This window comes from Cimex lectularius, unplaced genomic scaffold (genome assembly GCF_000648675.2).
Source record: "Cimex lectularius strain Harlan isolate CLEC.00 unplaced genomic scaffold, Clec_2.1 scaffold80, whole genome shotgun sequence".
NCBI classification, from domain to species: domain Eukaryota; kingdom Metazoa; phylum Arthropoda; class Insecta; order Hemiptera; family Cimicidae; genus Cimex; species Cimex lectularius.
This window is the reverse complement of record NW_019392709.1, coordinates 460,889-480,171: the sequence shown is the minus strand read 5'-3', so window position 1 is coordinate 480,171 and position 19,283 is coordinate 460,889. Positions and strand designations below refer to the sequence as shown.

Sequence of the window (19,283 nt, the reverse complement as noted above, 5' to 3'; positions counted from 1 at the left end):
CGTCCATCCGTTAATTATTTAGTTCTTTTTTGTATGATGATTTTGTACAGAGTAGAGTGTGTGAGAGAAAAAGGAAGATAACGATATATATATATGTTTGTATTGATCACTGGCGATAAGTGTCTAAAATCTGCAACAAAAAACTTCCTATAAACCTCTTTCCAAATTTCAACTGTAAAGAAGTAATTTCAGGTTTCGGGTTTTTTTAGACTTTGGTAAACTAAATTGCTTATAAACATGGTCTTTTCGGTCCAAGTTTTGCACCCTCGTAAAATGGTACAATTCTTCCCAACACAGAGTATTACTGTCTATAATCACGCACGTGTACTGGCTTCGGGATCACGATTAACACAATGCATAATTTTTTCATCAATTCTGCCATGTAAATAGGTTTTCTTACACCAAATTTAACTCCACTAGTTTTCGTGGTCCGCTTTCAAAACTGGAAAAAAGGAGGGAAAATTCAAAAGGTGGGGTTGAGATGGGAAGTTAGTGTCCGAGTGGATCGAGGTCACGATAGCTCAAGTGGTAGAGCAGCGGCGTATTTAGCTGAAGATCGTGGGTTCGAATCCCGCTCGTGACACTGACATTTTTATCTCAACTAAAAACCTCAACTAATCGAACCAAATTTAACGTTTTTTCAGGTGGCACAAACTAGATTTTTCTACAATCAGAATTTCTTAATTTTTTAAGCAATTTTATACGAATATAGCAAGAATTATACGAAGTTTTTTGTTGTATATGGTGAGTAAAAACACCTGAAAGTTTCGACATTTATCGCCAGTCATCTATACATATTATATATATATCTTTATCTTTCTTTTTCTTTCACACACTCTACTTTGTACAAATCCATCATACAAAAATGAACTAAATTACAGATGGTTCATGCATCCCGGATCAAGAAAACGTTGGTGAAAGAATAAAATGCTGGAAATTAAAAAGCGTTTAAATTACAATAAAGAAAAAAGTATTAAGTATTACCCATGAATGTTATAACTAACATTATTATATTTAAATGCAAATCACAACCGAATTTGATTTAATTAAACCGATTCCAAACCATCATTACAGTCAGTCCGTTGGTCGAGGGCGTTTCAGTGTCTGTAAATGTCTCAGGAGAGTTGAACCCAACATCAACATAGTTGACAATGTTCCGTCGTGTTTATTGGAAAGCTTCGGACTCCGTATTTCCTTGGGGAAGCTCCATTCTTCCATCAAACCGATATCCATTCTGTCAAACTTCTTTGTAAAATGTTCTGACGTCTTTTTAAAACTCGCGTTACAGGTGTTCTCCTTGGCGAAGGTGTATATGAGCGTCGGAGGGAAACTTTTCTCGGGGAAGCCGATCGAGTACTCTTACATGCCCGACACAGTAATGGAGCACGCGAGAAACGTGACGATCAAGCTGCACCACATGGCTGGGAAATTCTTGAAACTTCAGCTCTACTTCGAACACAGGTGGATGATGATCAGCGAGGTGTCCTTCGATTCCGGTGAGTTTAACATTTGTTTACTAATCATAGAAATATCTCAAGTATTTTATTTTTAAAACATTTTAAATATGTGTCTCTTAGTGACCGGTTGTTTGTACATACAACTTTCACACAAAACTACTATGACACCATAGATGATGCTTTATGCCCTGAAGATGACCCGAATGAAGGTCGAAATGTCGGCAAAAAAATAAAAAAGGTGTTTTTCTAATCTACCACATTCTTGACTGCTCCCCACGGCTTTAACAAATTATAAAACAATTTAAACTTGTTTTAAAATTAACAAAAGAAAATTCGCCCATGTCCAATATTTCGAAACGGGTTTTTTACGTGCTCATGGAAAAAAGGATCAATCTATCTCCCGATTATCAAGAATCATAAATTTTGAACAGTCATCATTTGACATATTTTACTCTCTACAACTTTTATTGCCAGGACTTTTTCAAAAAAGTTACCAGGGAAGTGACAATTCTCGCTTTTTCTTACTTTGACCATTTCGGATGCGGAATACTTCTGCTGTTGATAAGCACTTTCCCCATATCACGGAAATTCAACTTCTTCCCTTTTCATAGGGCACTTTGGCTTCATAGGCTCATGTATGACTAAATCGGATGAGAGAGTGATATGTTTTTTTCCATAAGCACGTAAAAAAGAAATGTTTTTTGCTCAAAATCCGCAAACAACATGAAAACGGTTGAGAATTCGGATAAAGTGGAAGGTGACCAACTGAAAGCTCATTAAACTTTCCTATCGATTTCTAAAGGGATTACTCAAGGACGATTACTTGTTCCATAGCTCAATTTGAAATTTTCGTAAATAGTCCAAAAATCGACATGTTTTGACAATTTTTGGATTTACTGATAAATATCTGAAGCTAGGAAAAACATTTAGAAAAGCGTAAAATGTTCTAAAAAATGAAACGCAGATCTGTGACTTAAAATGCTGAGAAAACATGCATTTTCAAAATTGAACATTTATGCGCGTAAAAACCAGGTGGTCGGTTTTTTTTATGTGCAATATTTGTATGTATATATGTACGTACTACGTACGGACGGACGTATGTATGTATGTACGTATGTATGTATGTATGTACGTATGTATGTATGTATATACGTATGTATGTATGTATGTACGTATGTATGTATGTATATACGTATGTATGTATGTATGTACGTATGTATGTATGTATATACGTATGTATGTATGTATGTACGTATGTATGTATGTATGTACGTATGTATGTATGTATATACGTATGTATGTATGTGTATGTACGTATGTATATACGTATGTATGTATGTACGTATGTATGTATGTATGTATGTATGTATGTATGTATGTATGTATGTATGTATGTATGTATGTATGTATGTATGTATGTACGTATGTATGTATGTATGTATGTATGTATGTATGTATGTATGTATGTATGTATGTATGTATGTATGTATGTATGTATGTATGTATGTATGTATGTACGTATGTATGCATGTATGTACGTATGTATGTACGTTTGTATGTATGTATCCCTATAATTACAATATACATATAAATACAATATACATATAATTAATAATATAAGCTAATAATTAATATATATAATTAATAAAAATAACCAATTTTTTTTTGTAATGTATCCCTAGTATCCAGCTTTTTTTTGGTAGAGTGTAAGTCAGTTTTGTAACTTGTCCAACATGCCATTTCAAAAGGCTGTTATTTTATTTATAAGGGAAGATACTGTTTAATTGCAACGTTTTTTCTTATTCAGGCTCCGTTTACAGTGTTACCTTCGGATAGGTAAGCTCACCGGACCTTATAAGGGGAAGCCCAGTCGGATTAAAATTAAATCAGGAATTGAGATGTGTCTGGCGGCTACGAAAAACGGATCATCGTTTATCTACAAGGGAAACGTCTTAGTAGCAATAGAAACAGGGATCGATTATTTTCTACTTTATGATCTATTAAAATCACTAGTTTTCGTGGTCGTAATTGAGGTGTTTTAGTTGAGATAAAAAAGTCAGTGTCACAAGCGAGATCCGAACCCATGGCCTTGAGCTAAATACGCCGCTGCTCTACCACTTGAGCTATCGTGACTCCGATCCACTCGGACACTAACTTCCCATCTCAACCCCACTTTTGGAATTTTCCCTCCTTTTTGCCATTTTTCAAGTGTCGTATAATCTATTTGATTCTCGGCCACATTTTAGATAGACAAAGACAAAAATATATTTATTTGCTGTTCATTGAACGCATTATTGCCCGCTCTCAGTAGTTTAACGTGAGCTGATAGTTTATTTAATGGTCGTTTAGAATGAATTGTAGAATTTAAACTTTTCTGCAAATTGGTCCATCTTTTTACTTTTATTCATGTTTTTTATAGTAAAACCATTTCTATGCCGTGATTTTTATACGATTTTTTTTAATTTTTGCACATTTCGGGATTTACACTCATCTTCAGAAACAACCAAAAATTCTTTTTATAAAACAACAAAAATTTATTAATTTTTTTATACTTTATATGAATATTTTTATAATATATATTATATATAATATTATACACGGTGTCTTTTTTAATTGGGCCGGCAGAATTTTTCTTGAACCAGTGATGCCATAAAAAAAAGTGTTTAATATTTTTTAGTACAGTTTCATATTTTTACCTTTTTTTAGAGAAAAATTATACAGGGTACCTCAGGTCAGTTCAACTTCAAAATTTCACATCTACCCCATCATTTGCGCTGAAAACAATGGAGCAATCAGGTTTTAAATTGTTAAATAATGACAAAGTTATGGCAAAAAGTTTGAAAAAAAAATTTCATTTGGTATTTATTTCATGTTCGAACTGCCTTCTCCAAACAAGGTAAAAATTTGAAACTGGACTAAAAAGTATTGAACACTTGGTTCAAGAGAAATTCTGCCGGGCCATCATAAAAAGGACACCCTGTATTGTATATTTTATATATTTATTATTCTTTTGTTACCTTATTTTCACCAAGTAAAGTAAAAAGTTAAATACTAATATTCCTTTCCTGATGATGTTTTCAAAAAGGTTTTATTTTTATAGTTGCTGATAATGGATGGAAATCCCCAAAAGTCCAAAAATTTAAAAAATTAGAAGTATAAAACCCAAACGGAATTTTTTTTTAACAATCGATAAATTAATAAAAAACAATATAGTCTTTTATCATATCCATGTCAAAAACAATTATAAAACTTTTAAATAAATGAAAATAATTAATTAAAAACGTACAAAAGAAATAAAGAAAATAAAAATACTAAAATGAAAGCATTCATGTTTTTTTCAACACTGTGACCGCCTTATTTCGTCTTCTTTTATGTAGAAGGATTAACAATTTAAGTATCAAAAATTGAGTCAACCTCTTTTCAGAAAGAAAGGGGATTGAATTAAAAGGACCTTTGAATAGACTGTTCCTTTCTGAGCCTTGAAGAAACAGCCAGGCTTACCATTAACCACATTAACCACCTCAAAAAGCTTGTTTTCAAGCTCGTTGACACGTATATATGTTTCTATAAGAAGAAGAAATTCGCGTTTAATAAACTGGAAAAATTTTAGTTGTGTATTATTTTCCATTTTCTTTTTTTTTATATAACACATTTTTTCTAGGGAAATTCTTTTATTTTCAAAGTTCATAATTATACAATTCTCAACTAAATTTATTTCCATGTATGCTATTACAAAGAGGATATATTTTTCTTGTTTTAATATGAAAATGCTAGATTATTAAAGTAAAAACTTGGATATAATAACGTCTGATTTCGACATTATAAGTAAATAATTTGTTGGAGTCGTGAGGAGCGGTCAAGAACGAGGTAAGAAAAACACTTATTTTTGCCGACGTTCCGAACTTTCTTCGTGTCATCTTCAGGGCATAAAGTGTGGTGGTATTCTAGTGGTATCATATTGGTTTTGAGTGAAATTGTTATTATAAATCAAGTAATTTCTGTTATACTTAAGGGAGTAACGTCTAATACCAAGTTTGATGTAGGGGACGAAGGGTCAAACCTCTTTACAATTTAATTAATTAAGGTTTTTAGTTGAGATAAAAAGTCAGTGTCACGAGCGGGATTCGAACCCACGATCTTCGGCTAGATACGGCGCTGCTCTACCACTTGAGCTATCATGACTTCGATCCACTCGGTCACTAACTTCCCATCTCAACCCCACCTTTTGCATCTTCCCTCCTTTTTGCCATTTTTCAAATGTCGTGTAATATATTTGATTCTCGGCTACAAATGAAATGGCCACGGAGAGCTTTAGTGAAGGTATAGTTCATTTTAATTTATTAAATTCACTAGTTTTCGTGGTCCGCTTGACCAATTAATATCTTTCAATTAATTAAGGTTTTTAGTTGAGATAAAAAGTCAGTGCCACGAGCGGGATTCGAACCCACGACCTTCGGCTAGATACGCCGCTGCTCTACCACTTGAGCTATCGGACCTCGATCCACTTGGACACTAACTTCTCATCTCAACCCCACCTTTCGAATTTTCCCTCCTTTTTGCCATTTTTCATGTATTTACAATAATTCTTTGAGCCTTACTTTCAATTAAAAAGCCATGGGCTGTGCCAGAATTTGAACGCAGGACCGCTAGCATGGTAAATACCGTAATCATTACCTATTTGGCCACTGCGGTCCCCACTTTAATTTTTATTTTTTTATACTCAAAATCACAACTATTAAAAAATAATTCAAAGCATCTAATCAGAGCTTTCACCCTGACCGTTCGAACTTTAAACAATATACTAGAAATTGTACACAATTTTAACTGGATCCGATCCATGTGTAGGTTCTGTTGTTTGTACAAAGCTTTGAGATGAGCCGATGGCGTCTATTTTTGTGCACGGCATCGTAAACCGTAAAGTAAAAGATTACACAGGTGCGAACGGCGGGGAAGCAATCAACTCAACGGAGCGTACGTGCAGGCTTGACAGGCTCCGCACAATAGTATAAACGTGTCCATTAAACGCAAACCAGTATGCATTCGGGCGTGAAACCAAACTTGTCCGGTGGTTCTTGCGAGTAAAAGTGTTAAAAGGAAAGCATTGGGGGTCGGCGTGCTAAAGGGCGGAGGAAAATGTGCTCACGTAATGCCTAACAAGAATTGTTAAGTAATTAGTCAATCGCCAACAGAATCGAAAATATTCAAATGGGAATTTTATTATTAACTGCACGAATTATGAAATTTTCCCGCTAGTGCTAAACATAGGAAAAATCGTTCTAATCGAAATGACCAGAAAAAGCTAACCTGGATAATGAAAAGAACTATTGACAGATGCAATTATGTTGAGCAAAAATAGCGGGAAAGAAGTTTAATAGTCCACCTGTATAAGCAAGACTAAAATATCGATAGGGTGAAATGTAATGCACTAGGATGAATATTTTTTAGAATAAAACAATATTTATTTATCTAGGTCCCCTTCATAATCTTTTTCTCATTCTTCATTATTCTCTCTCTCCCTCTCTCTGTCTCTCTCTGCTCATTCATATACCCCTGCTTTTCTTACTTCTCTCTCCTCTCTTCTAACCATTCTCTTTTATTTCTACTTTTAGTATTTTAGTACTTCTTTTCTACTCTTCTCTTTTTCTCCTTTCCTATTAACACTTATATTCCATCCTGCTCTATCCTTACCTTCTTCTCCGTTCTCATATTTTTGTCCCCCCCCCCTCTCTCTCTCTCTCTCTCTCTCTCTCTCTCTCTGTTCATTCGTTTATCTCTGCTCTTCTCTCTTCTCTTTCCTCAGGTCATCTATTTTCTTATATTTCTATTTTTAGTACTTCTTTACTACTCTTCCCTTTTCCTCCTCTCCTCTTAACACGTCAATATCCATCCTCATCTATCCTTATCTTCTTCTCCGTTCTATTCTTTTTGTCCCCCTCTCACTCCCTCCCTCTCTCTCTCTCTCTGTTCATACATTTATCTCTCCTTTTATAACTTCTCTCTCCTCTCTTCTAACCATTATCTTTTATTTCTACTTTTGGTATTTTAGTCCTCTCACACTTCCAATGCTATAATAATGAGGTAGTTTAACGTTACAGTTATTTAATAACTCATGCACGATATTTCTAAAATAAAAAGCACACGACAAAGCTATACGAGACCGGTTCTCTGTCGACCCTCTCGTCGTGCTCTTGTTAGAGAAATACGCGGGGCTGGAGTCTCTCGGAAAAACGGTGGTTGTGTCTGGGTTCCCGGTAAGGAACGTGCGGACGAGGAGGCGAAAGCCGGGACGCCCTCCAGACCGGGGGGGAAACTGCTATGCATGCAGTGAAAAACATGATAAAAGAAAGTTGGCAGCGTCAGTGGGCGGGGTCGTCGGAGTGGCTCTTGCGAATATATAGCCCTTATAGAACCTGAGCAGGAGACAAGGGATCGTCCTCCTCGATCGAGGATTGGCCGTACACGGTTGACACACGGGCATCTGCATTTGGCCCAAAGCTCGCATAGGTGCCACTTATTCAGAGAAAGGTTGGACGATGTGTCCCACATAATAGAGGCGTGAGTCATGGCTTCATACAGAGTGCGTGTAGGTATGCCGCCGGATTTCAGAATGGTTCTCCGAAACGGTAGCATGTTTTAGGAGGGTTTCCAGGCAAAAAATAATGGTGTAGCCTTGAGAACGTGATACTCTCTAAAGCACAAGCTGGCTCGTGTTTCCCGGCGCGCATGGTCGCCTTAAGCAGCCTCTGCATGCATTTAGTTGACAGGACCAAGGAAGCTTATAGCGTGCAAGGACGGTGAGACTAGGCCTACGTAGACCCTTGAGATGCGTTAAGGGAGTTGCTGGCTTGAGAGCTAGCTGCGAACAGCGGGTGCTGTAGCATAGGCACACGCGGATTAGGGTACTAGATCCTGTCTAAATATATATTTTGAATATATATACGGACGGGGGAGAGTGCATAACCATTTGTATGCGAGGCAGTGTATTTTCGTTCCAAGTTCAATCCCACCTGCATGGGTAAGGACTCACAGAGGCTGAGCGCTTAGACCCCTGGCGGGTCCTAGAGAAGAGGCCGTGTCTCATTCGTGGCCGTGGGCAGAAGTACTTGCGCATGACATCCGAATTACCTCCCGACCTCGTGGGAATCGGACGGCTCGGATGCCGAGAGCGTATAGCCAAAGAGGAGACTTCGCTGCAGGCGTCTCTCGAATGCGTGAGGAATGGTGGACGGGGACGGGTGATTGTCGGTGGCGGCCTTCTGGGTTACCTTTACCGTAGACCTGGTATTGCTCTAGGGGGTGGTTAGAGATTCCACTAAAATCGAAACCGCGGCCGGAGCGTATACGGAGGTTTCGACGGTAGCGGAGCCCCTACACCCAGGGAGATAGAGTTGTTTCTCTATGTAGGGAGTGCGTGGGAGACTTGGTTGATGCTTTTTGGCCACTTTTTGGGTATCCCTTTACTAGTTAAGTGCACAATGTTAACTCACCCCCTCGGAAGCGGCAAGCGGGAGAAGTCAGCATGTCAACCGATTAGTATGTGAATTTGTGTGTTTCTATACCGAACCTCGAAGAAGCAGATTTTCCGCACGGGGAGGTGAGTGTGATAAGGCCTCATCGGCCAAGTGCGGACCCTAAAGAAACGTCAATGTTACATTACATTGCGACCCCCAGTGGGAAACGAAGGTCCCCGGTTCCGCTTTTTAGAGGATTTGGGAATTTTTTTAATTGTATATATCTGTCAAAATATGTTTTGTGTTTCTGTGCTTTGTATAAGTGAGTCTATTTATTAGAGTGAATGGGGAGGGGCAGATGGTGAATAGCATCCTCATCGCTATTTGACGACGAGCTTTGACGTGACTTTGGTAGATGACGGAATGTTCATTAAAGTACCCCATCGACCTCAATTAGATTAGTTTGTTACTGTATGCAGGTTGATGAAGGAATGAAGGTGTGAATGTATTTATTTGTGTGAAAGCGTAATGAATGGGTGTTGCAAAATTTTCCATTCGCTCTGTGTGATTTTAAAAGGAAATGAAAACCTTCTAAAGAGTAAATAAAAAGAGGAGTGACGAGGTTATAGTCAGTATAAAGATCGAATCTGCTTTGATGTTAATTAACGCAACAGTTGCGCACCATTGGCACGTATTTTTTTATTATTTAAAAAATATAATTCCCGTAATGGCTGCGAGATAAGAGAAATCCAGAATTCCAAATACACATGCTACACCTTGTCGAACCTGCCGTGAATCAATTTTTGTAAACGGGGGCACCCCACATCAGCATTTGTTCTCAACAGGGTCGCCCGCCCTTTTACACTTTTCGATTCTATAGCTTTCGAATATTAACATTCATACACCCCCATCGGAACCTTTCCGATAAATTAAACCCGGCTCTTTTTCCCTCCTTTCTCTTGTAAAAAGAGCGCGTATTTCTTCATCCTCTGTCTTATCCGCTCGCACATGTGCTTGAACATCGCATTTAGTACATGTTCTTAGCAATTAGATCCGTTAGAAAATTTCAAAAAGTGAATATTACAAAATTTAGAAGGTTCCAATATTTCAGGAAGTTTGTATGCGCGCTAATCGTCGCGTTTTTACTGAATGAAAACCACAAAGAATGAATTAAAAAATTCTGCGTTTTTCTAATTTTCCTCACTTCCACGACCATTTAGTTGTAAAATTAATTCATGATGATCTTATACCCTAAATACACAAGATTAAATTAAAATTTAATTTATCCATACTTATTTAGTGACAATAATTGACCATATTAAATATTCTAATTAATTATTCTTTTCATCTAAGGTTTTTGGTCAAGATGACAAAGTAGTGTCACGAGCGGGCTTCGAACCCCACTACCTTTTAACCCGCTCGTGAATCTAATTTTTCATCTCGACCAAAAACCTTAGATGAAAATAATAATTAATTGGAATAATTGATATCGTCAATTATGACCACTAAAAAAATATGGATTTATTTAATAATTAAAAGAAGTAATCCTTTTTAAAAAGATGGTTCCTAATCACAGTAAGCCGCTCTGCAATGATCCGGATTTCGAGCTATTTAGCACATCATCAGGCTGAAGGACCTCTACAACCACGTCTCTCGACATGAACTGCAAACGTGGTCTTACTGTGAGTAGGAACAATCTTTTTAAAAAGGATTGAACACCACACTCACTCCATCATTCATCATTTCTATAAAAGAAGTACTTGGTTTACTAATAACTCTCCGTGGGCACTTCGTAAGTCGCTGAGAATAGAATCCTGATTACGCGACATTTGAACAATGGCAAAAAAAGGGAAAATTCGAACGGTTGTTGGTTGAGATGGGAAGTTGGTGTCCGAGGGGATCGATGTTATGATAGGTTAAGTGGTTAGAGCAACAGTGTATTGAGCCGAAGGTCGTGGGTTCGAATCCCCCTCGTGACATTAATTTTTCATCTCAACCAAAAACCTTAGATGAAAAGAATAATTAATTGGAATAATCAATATGGTCTATTATGGCCACTAAACAAATATGGATTAATTTAATAATTAAAAGAAGCAATTACTTCACTAAAAGCCCCAAGCGGGCACTTCTTAAGTCTCTGAGAATAGAATCCTAATTACACGACATTTGAAAAATGGCAAAAAAAGGGAAAATTCGAACAGTTGTTGGTTGAGGTGGGAAGTTGGTGTCCGAGGGGATCGATGTTACGATAGGTTAAGTGGTTAGAGCACCGGCGTATTGAGCCGAAGGTCGTGGGTTCGAATCCCGCTCGTGACAATAATTTTTCATCTCAACCAAAAACCTTAGATGAAAAGAATAATTAATTGGAATAATCAACATTATGGCCACTAAACAAATATGAATTATTTTAATAATTAAAAGAATAATTACTTCACCAATAGATCCCCGCGGCCATTTCATAAGTCGCTGAGAATAGAATCCTGATTACACATTTGAACAATGTCAAAAAAAAGGGAAAATTCGAACGGTTGTTGGTTGAGGTGGGAAGTCGGTGTCCGAGGGGATCGAAGTCACGATAGCTCAAGTGGTAGAGAAGCGCCGTATTTAGCCGAAGGTCGTGGGTTCGAATCCCGCTCGTGACAATAATTTTTTATCCCAACCAAAAACCTTAGATAATTAATATGGTTAATTATGACTACTAAACAAATATGGATTAATTTAATAATTAAAAGAAGTAATTACTTCAGTAATAGCTCACCGTGTGCACTTCGTAAGTCGGTGAGAATAGAATCCTGATTACACGACATTTGAAAAATGGCAAAAAAAGGAAAAATTCGAAGGTTGTAAGTTGAGGTGGGAAGTTGGTGTCCGAGGGGATCGAAGTCACGATAGCTCAAGCAGTTAGAGCAACGGTATTGAGCCGAAGGTCGTGGGTTCGAATCCCGCTCGTGACAATAATTTCTCATCTCAGCCAAAAACCTTAGATAATTAATATGGTTAATTATGACTACTAAACAAATATGGATTAATTTAATAATTAAAAGAAGTAATTACTTCACTAATAGATCCCCGTGGGCACTTCGTAAGTGGCTGAGAATAGAATCCTGATTTCACGACAATTGAAAAATGGCAAAAAATGAAAAATTCGAACGGTTGTAGTTTGAGGTGGGAAGTCGGTGTCCGAGGGGATCGAAGTCACGATAGCTCAAGTGGTTAGAGCAGCGGAGTATTGAGCGGAAGGTCTGGGTTCGAATCCCGCTCGTCACACTAATTTTTCATCTCAACCAAAGTTAGATGAAAATAATAATTAATCGGATTAAAATTTAACCCTCGTTGTTACATTATTGTTATTGCTAGGTGTGCCGGATCGGCAGAGCTCTCATTTATCAAAAGCACAGTTGATCGATGTCCATCGGAATCGAAAAAAATACTCACCCGGCTGACAAAAGGCCATAAGTTGAAACATGGCCACTTAAATATGAGCTGCGTAATTGAAAGACGTTATGGCTAGAGAACGCTAAGCACATCAGTGAATTTTGAAGTCCGATTTTTGAACGAAACGCACCTATCAACAGACTATGATCCTAGTCGGAAAAATTCCGTTGGGGCATCCAGTAAAACTGAGCCTAATAATCAAATTCCTTGATGAATTAGCATTCACCGGTGTGCTGTAGTAACAGAATTATAGGGACATAAAGGTCACAGCCAAATTCCACATATATTCTCATGTAATTTGCTGTTGAACCGAAATAATTGTTGTTTGACCGATATTGCGGGCTTGCGTTGTGCGTTTCAACCTGAGTTTTACCGTAAATTTCTTTTTAGAAACGTATTTTTTATCCACAAAATTTTGATTACGCAAATCTGATTCGTTCGCGTTATACATCCCGTATAAAACTTTGAATTTCTGCAAAAAAAAAGGCACAAATTACAGGTTTTCATTAATTTAATGTTTTTTGTCAAAAAGTTTTGTAAAATAATTAGCGTGAATTCTATGATTTTGGGTATGATAATTCCGTTTACTGAAATTGTACAGAAATAAGAGGTCGATTAAATTGGACGAATTAGCTTGTATCTTTTGGGTTTGATTCGTGATTATTTTGGGCACATTTTGCCAACATAATACTAAAAACATCGGAATTTGGAGTTGATTTTTGCAATTATTTCGTTTTCGATCGTGTCAAAACCGCGCAGTTGGTTCTCTTTTGGGGAGGAGATGGTTATATTTAACGCTTTGAGAGTCCATTGATTGCCGTTTTCGTTTGTACGGGAAATTCTCCAGGTTTTAACCCTTCCTTGATGTCCGTTTGTGTGTTTGAAACAACTTTTTTAATAGCTTTTTTTGTTGTTTCCTCAATTGTTTGCGTTCGCCTTTTATTTATTTTGATCGATTGCGAGGCTTTCCTCCTTGACTTTTTTCACGGCAACTTTGTAAGCTGATCATTACCTATCAATTTTTTTTGCTTAAACTGTCCCAATATTTTGTTTTTCGCTGGATAGCATTATAAAATTTTAGTACCCTTGCCTTTAGTCTCTCCTCTTCTAATTTTCTTGCTTATTTCTGTTCACCGTAGTTTTGAGTATAGTCAGTTCTTTAATTCTCAAAATACACTCACCAATTAAATTCACTAATTTCGTGGTCCGCTTGACCAATTAATACATTACAATTAATTCAGGTTTTTAGTTGAGATGAAAAAAAGTTAATGGCACGAGCGGGATTCGAACCCACGATCTTCGGCTAGATACGCCGCTGCTCTACCACTTGAGCTATCGTGACCTCGATCCACTCGGACATCAATTTCCTATCTCAACCCCACCTTTTGAGTTTTCCCTCCTTTTTGCCATTTTTCAAATGTCGTGTAATCGGATTGGATTCTCGACGACAAATGAAGGAAAAGGAGGGAAAACTCATAAGGTGGGGTTGAGATAGGAAGTTGATGTGGATCGAGGTTACGATAGCTCAAGTGGTAGAGCAGCGGCGTATCTAGCCGAAGATCGTGTGTTCGAATCCCGCTCGTGCCTTTAACTTTTTTCCATCTCAACTAAAAACCTTAATTAATTGTAACACTCACCAATTTTGCAATTCTACTTTTTGGTATAGTTTTATGCACACCTTAAATATTCCGTAAATTTTGCTGCTTTTTTCCTTTTCAATTGGGGTTTTTATACTATGGCATTCTTGGCGTCCAATTATTTTGCTCTCTAGAAATGAACGTAGCTTTTCCAGTCGGCGTTTTTGTTACAAAACTATCTGCATCCTGTGTAATTCAGTCCATCTTGTAATGGGAGTCGCTTTTGTTGTTTTAATCTTACTTCTTTCTATTATGCATATTGTTTTTCTTGTTTTGTTGTTTTATGACAACTAATAAAGTTTTATATTTTTTGCATCATAATCTTATTGCCTGATTAAAATGTCTTGTTTTATCTTCAGCGCCGAAACAGGAACTTGCTAAAGGTGTAAAAATGTGTAGTCTCTGTTCAAAGCTTGGAACTGAAAGCGTTCATGGAGATTTTTTTTTTTAAATCAACTCACAAGTAGTGACAACAAAATTAAAACTTCGTATCCCAAAGTCGTCTCACGCCCTTAAAGTGGATTAATTCTGTCTTGGATGGCAAAGACAAAACGGGAGAGGGTGGTCGAGACGTGTCCCTACTTGCTAATACCGACGTCGGCTGTCTTGATGCCGAGGAAGGAACGATTCAAACGGAATAAATGCCGACATCAAATGGAAAACAGTCATAAAACTGGGATTTCACCACGGAATCCGGAACCCGGGAGAAACAAAGCGGGGCATGGTTTCAATCAACTAATTAAAACATTTTCTCAGCAAGGGTCGTAGATTTTAAGATTAATATAAAAGCTTTCGGGAGTTATTTAAAGGTTTATTTTTTTCGAGTTATTTCTTAGTTTTGTTAACAATTGTAGGTTACAAGGTAGCAACATATGCGCGAATGTGAACCATCCGTTGATGATTAACATACAACCTCTACGACTACATGACATGAACTCTGTTCGGGCGCGTCTTCGTCACCGAAACGCCCATTTTACGACGTACTTTGTACCCCTCTATCTACAACCCCTATCTTCTGGAAATCCACCAATCGTGATACACTTCCCTCCTTTTTCCTCAAAAACCCATCCTTTCCAGCCCTCTCAGGCTCTCTTCTCCGACAGCTCTCGGAGCGAGCACGCGACTTATTGCCCTACCTCGCCAGTGTTGCACCGTAGTAATTCACTGTGTAAGATCGCCGCTTCTTAAAGTTTTCTTCGCCACGCGAATCCCCACGGATTCCCTTTCAAATTTTTCACATCCGCGTTTGTCCCATCTCTTGACCTCATGGTCCCCAAAACTTTTCCCTTAATATATCATCTCCTTCTTCCACCATCGTTATAATCCCGCGAACGAATCATCCTTTTATTATCTCCCGACTCTATCATCTCACTGGCTACTACCTGAATTGCATCGTCTCATTCTCCTCGCCACTGGATTGCATCATCCAGCATCATCATCAACGCCGCTGCAAGAACCAGATCGGTACACAGGCTTAATCACCGCAGAACAACGCACGATATCGCATTCAGGAGACATTCACCGCTTTCCGGTCTTCTTCGCCTTTAGACCGTCATCGCCTTCAGATCTCCATACGATCATGGGCCAACTTGTAAGCCATAGAAATTTCATTAAACAGTGAGTCTTCAACTACTCCTTTCGTTCATTATTTATTCCTTCATTTAATCATTCTTAAACTAACATCCCCTTTTCAATCGGGAATCTTCCATTCCCGTTGGTGCCGAAACAATCTTCTTATTAACTTCAACTCTCTCCGGCGGTGTTCGTCGGCGCCATTTTGAATTTGGCTGCTGGCGAACAAACTCAATGAATGAGTTTAGGTGCGCAGTAAGCGTGGAAAGGTGACGAATGTAGAGATTTGGAGTGGTATTTGAGGAATCAGGATTTCGATAGTTTAGGACCTTAAGGAATTAGTAGTTCTGAGTGGACAGTATGGTTACTTACATAGGAAGATAGGTGATCGTACGGTGGAGTTTTGATTCAAAGGATTGATTTTGTTTATCCACCTCGACACGTCCAGTCCCTAAGTCTATAAAGGAGCTATAGCATGTTTTGAACGATGTCTAGCAGTAGAGTGTGAGGATTCCATGTCAAAATTTTGTCTATGTACAATTCCATATGAAAGGCACAGTGGAAAAACGATGAGGGTCCATTTTTTGTCATAATTGAGATTTCAACGGCATCTGTTGGCTTGTGACATTAACTATTATCCCGCCAAATGTTGCTAGGGAGAACCAATTAGATTCCACTAAAAATCCCATTTGAAAATGGGCGGCAGTCAAAGCCTCAACCCCTTCCGATCACTTTCCCCTGACACACGCGCGTTTTTGAAATTTTTGGGTCAGTACCTTGTAGAAGTTAAGAAGAAGAATTATAGGCCGGTACGAAGAAACATGACTAGTGTTTTGATAGGTATTAAATAAACTTTAAAATTAAGAGCAAAAGAAATAGGAACTCTTCTCGATCTTCTTCTTCTTGTCATAAAATTCTCTCCATTTTAATGCATTATTTTAAAAATAATTATTTCACTCTTGATGCAACGATAGAATTTTCTCCAGAACACCCGAGTACTGTAGATTTTCATAAATAATTTCTTTAATGTATATATATTTATATTAAAATATATTTTTTCTTTAATTAATATATTTATTTCGTACTTCGAATTTGCTAATCATAAAGAGGAAGTGGGAAAGAAGAAAAAGCGCAGTGCAAAAGGCATTAAATAACGTAGCATGATAATAATAACGGTTCGAACAAAAGGCTTGATAGGGTAGAGAGTCCTTGGCCTGGATCGGAAGTAAAATGGCATCTAAGTGGAATTTATTGCCTAAGCTTGGGAAAAATCAAAATGATTCACAGGGCATGGTAGGAGAAACATCAGAAAGAAATCTTGTAAGGAATTCTATTTAACACGATCTAGCATTAATAAAGGTCGACGATGCGGCTGAACTACCTTGGTGATGAATGAGACGCTCGGTTCCTGGCTCAGATGGTTGTCCGGTAATGCCACACGAGTTGACAATGGTCGGCCGGTTCATTTGTCTAAGTCAGGCATCAGGTGAACCGAGGGCTTACGTGCCAACTTATCCCTCTAGATTAATAGTTAATATTCTGTGTATTTGATTGAATGGGAAACATCTCTGGCGGGTACATTCTCCGGGTTCGATTATCCAGTAGATAACGAAAAAAAATTTCAAAGTTAAAGAATCTCAGACTTAATTTTCAATTTGTATTACTAGGGCGACAATTTTTTTTTTATTTGCATACAAACGACTTCAATGCGTACGTATGCAATAAACACAAAAATTATAAGCGCACCAATCTCGGATTGGTTTTTGCCTCATTTGGCTCTAGAGCGCAAGCTGACCTGTGGTCTTTCTGGACATATCCCAGGCGTTCCAACCGTCTGGAACCAGGAGTAACTACTGAAAATCAATTCCTTCCTTAATAGTACTATCTCATCCTATATGGCTACAGAATACTTCCATACTCACCCTGCTACACACACCCAAAAACTTCACTGACGAAATCCTTTCTCCAAACCTCGATCCTGCCTTAGCATTCGATTCCTCCACGGCCACCTTCTTACCTTAGAACCATAGTTCTTTACATAAAAGGAATCAAAATATTTGCAAAAAATCCCAGTATGAGAACTAATACTGGTTAAGCAAATAACCAAAATTAATCGTACTGCTGATCTCATCGCAACATCCTCAGGGTGTAGGCAGATCTGTCCCGGAATCTATCTCCTCGCCGTTTTCTGTGATGTGATTTCCATACCCACCCTACTGCACACACCATCTTTACTGACGATAATCCTTTCTGCAAACCTCGATCCTGCCTTGGCAGTTCGATTCCTCCAAGGCCACCTTCTTACCTTAAAACCGTGGTACTTTAAATAAAAGCAATAAAAATATTTTTAAAAACCCGGTATGGGAACCAATACTGGTTAAGCAAATGATCAAAATTAATCGTACTGCAGACCTCATCGCAACATCCTTAGGGTGTAAGCAGATTTGTCCGGGAATCTATCACCTCGCTGTCCTCTGTGATGTGATTTCAATACCCACCCTACTACACACCCATAACTTTACTGACGATAATCCTTTCTGCAAACCTCGATCCTGCCTTAGCAGTTCGATTCCTCCAAGACCACCTTCTTATCTTCAAAACCATGGTTATTTACATAAAAGGAATCAAAATATTTGCAAAAGTCTCAATATGGGGACAAATACTGGTTAAGCAAATAACCAAACTTAATCGTACTGCAGACCTCATCGCAACATCCTCAGGGTGTAAGCAGATCTGTCCCGGAATTTTTCTAAACATATCCATTCGTTCCATCGCGCCTGACATCGATACTACTACTACAATTCAAATTCTTCTTTTCTAGTATATACTATCACTTCCGTGTTATCTACCGAGTCTTAACCATTTCCATCATTCAGTGCTCGCCGGTGTTTCTCATGGGATCTTCCTAAATTCGTTACTATTCACCACATAAATGGCATACATCCCTAAACATTTTAACACACTAACTCTCGCTTTTTCTGACGAAATACGTTCTGCAAACCTTGATCCTGCCTTAGTAATTCGATCTCTCAAAGACCATCTAGTACTCCCAAAAATACTTTCTCCAGTTTATCTGGATAAAAGTCTTCCTGCGAAAGATTGCGTAAAATACTTTGGACTGTACATAGTTGAAATATAAGCCACATAAGCGACTTCAAATGGTAGTTATAAGACAATTAAAAAAAAAAAAAAAATGCAAAACATGCATTCAAGACTTACTATACCTCCTAGCTTGTATACTCATATGCATATCTATGTCTAAATGTGAGGTGTTTAATGACCGTTAATTAATCATTATTTGGAGATCGTTAGATGCGGTCTGGTGTGACGTAGGTTTTAGAAATACATTTTATTTATCGTGCCAACGTTTCGATCTTTATTGAAATCATCTTCAGAGCCTAGGATTTACAAACATTGTTTAAAATTATACAAAACAAAGTGTTTGTTTTCTATGTAGATGTGTCTTGTGTTGTGTTGAGAGTGCCGGTGAGGTATTGCCATTTTATGTTTATATATATTGGACTTTGAAGGGGTGGAGAAGAAAATAAGGATAGAAATTCATTTGGGTGAAAGGAGCAGACAATGGGAAAAAATGGGTGATGGTTCGGCCAGATTATCCTTTCAGGATTATATTAGACGGGGTTAATTAGAGAAAGGAAAGAAATTGTTGAAGAATTAGTCTGTAGAAATTTTGATGTGTGGAATGTAATGATTGTTTTACATGTTGTATT

The 19,283-nt window shown here is 37.7% G+C and overlaps 1 protein-coding gene across 7 annotated transcripts in view; it reads left to right on the top strand.

Moving 5' to 3' along the window:
• Nucleotides 1-19,283, top strand: part of LOC106663267 (discoidin domain-containing receptor 2-like) — a 312,738-nt gene that overhangs the window by 279,704 nt on the left and 13,751 nt on the right. For all 7 annotated transcript variants that reach the window (XM_014387974.1, XM_014388013.1, XM_014388005.1 and 4 more), the window contains exon 7: nucleotides 1,289-1,496. In XM_014387974.1, the coding sequence (XP_014243460.1) occupies nucleotides 1,289-1,496 (208 nt within the window). The remainder of the gene's footprint in view (nucleotides 1-1,288; nucleotides 1,497-19,283) is intronic.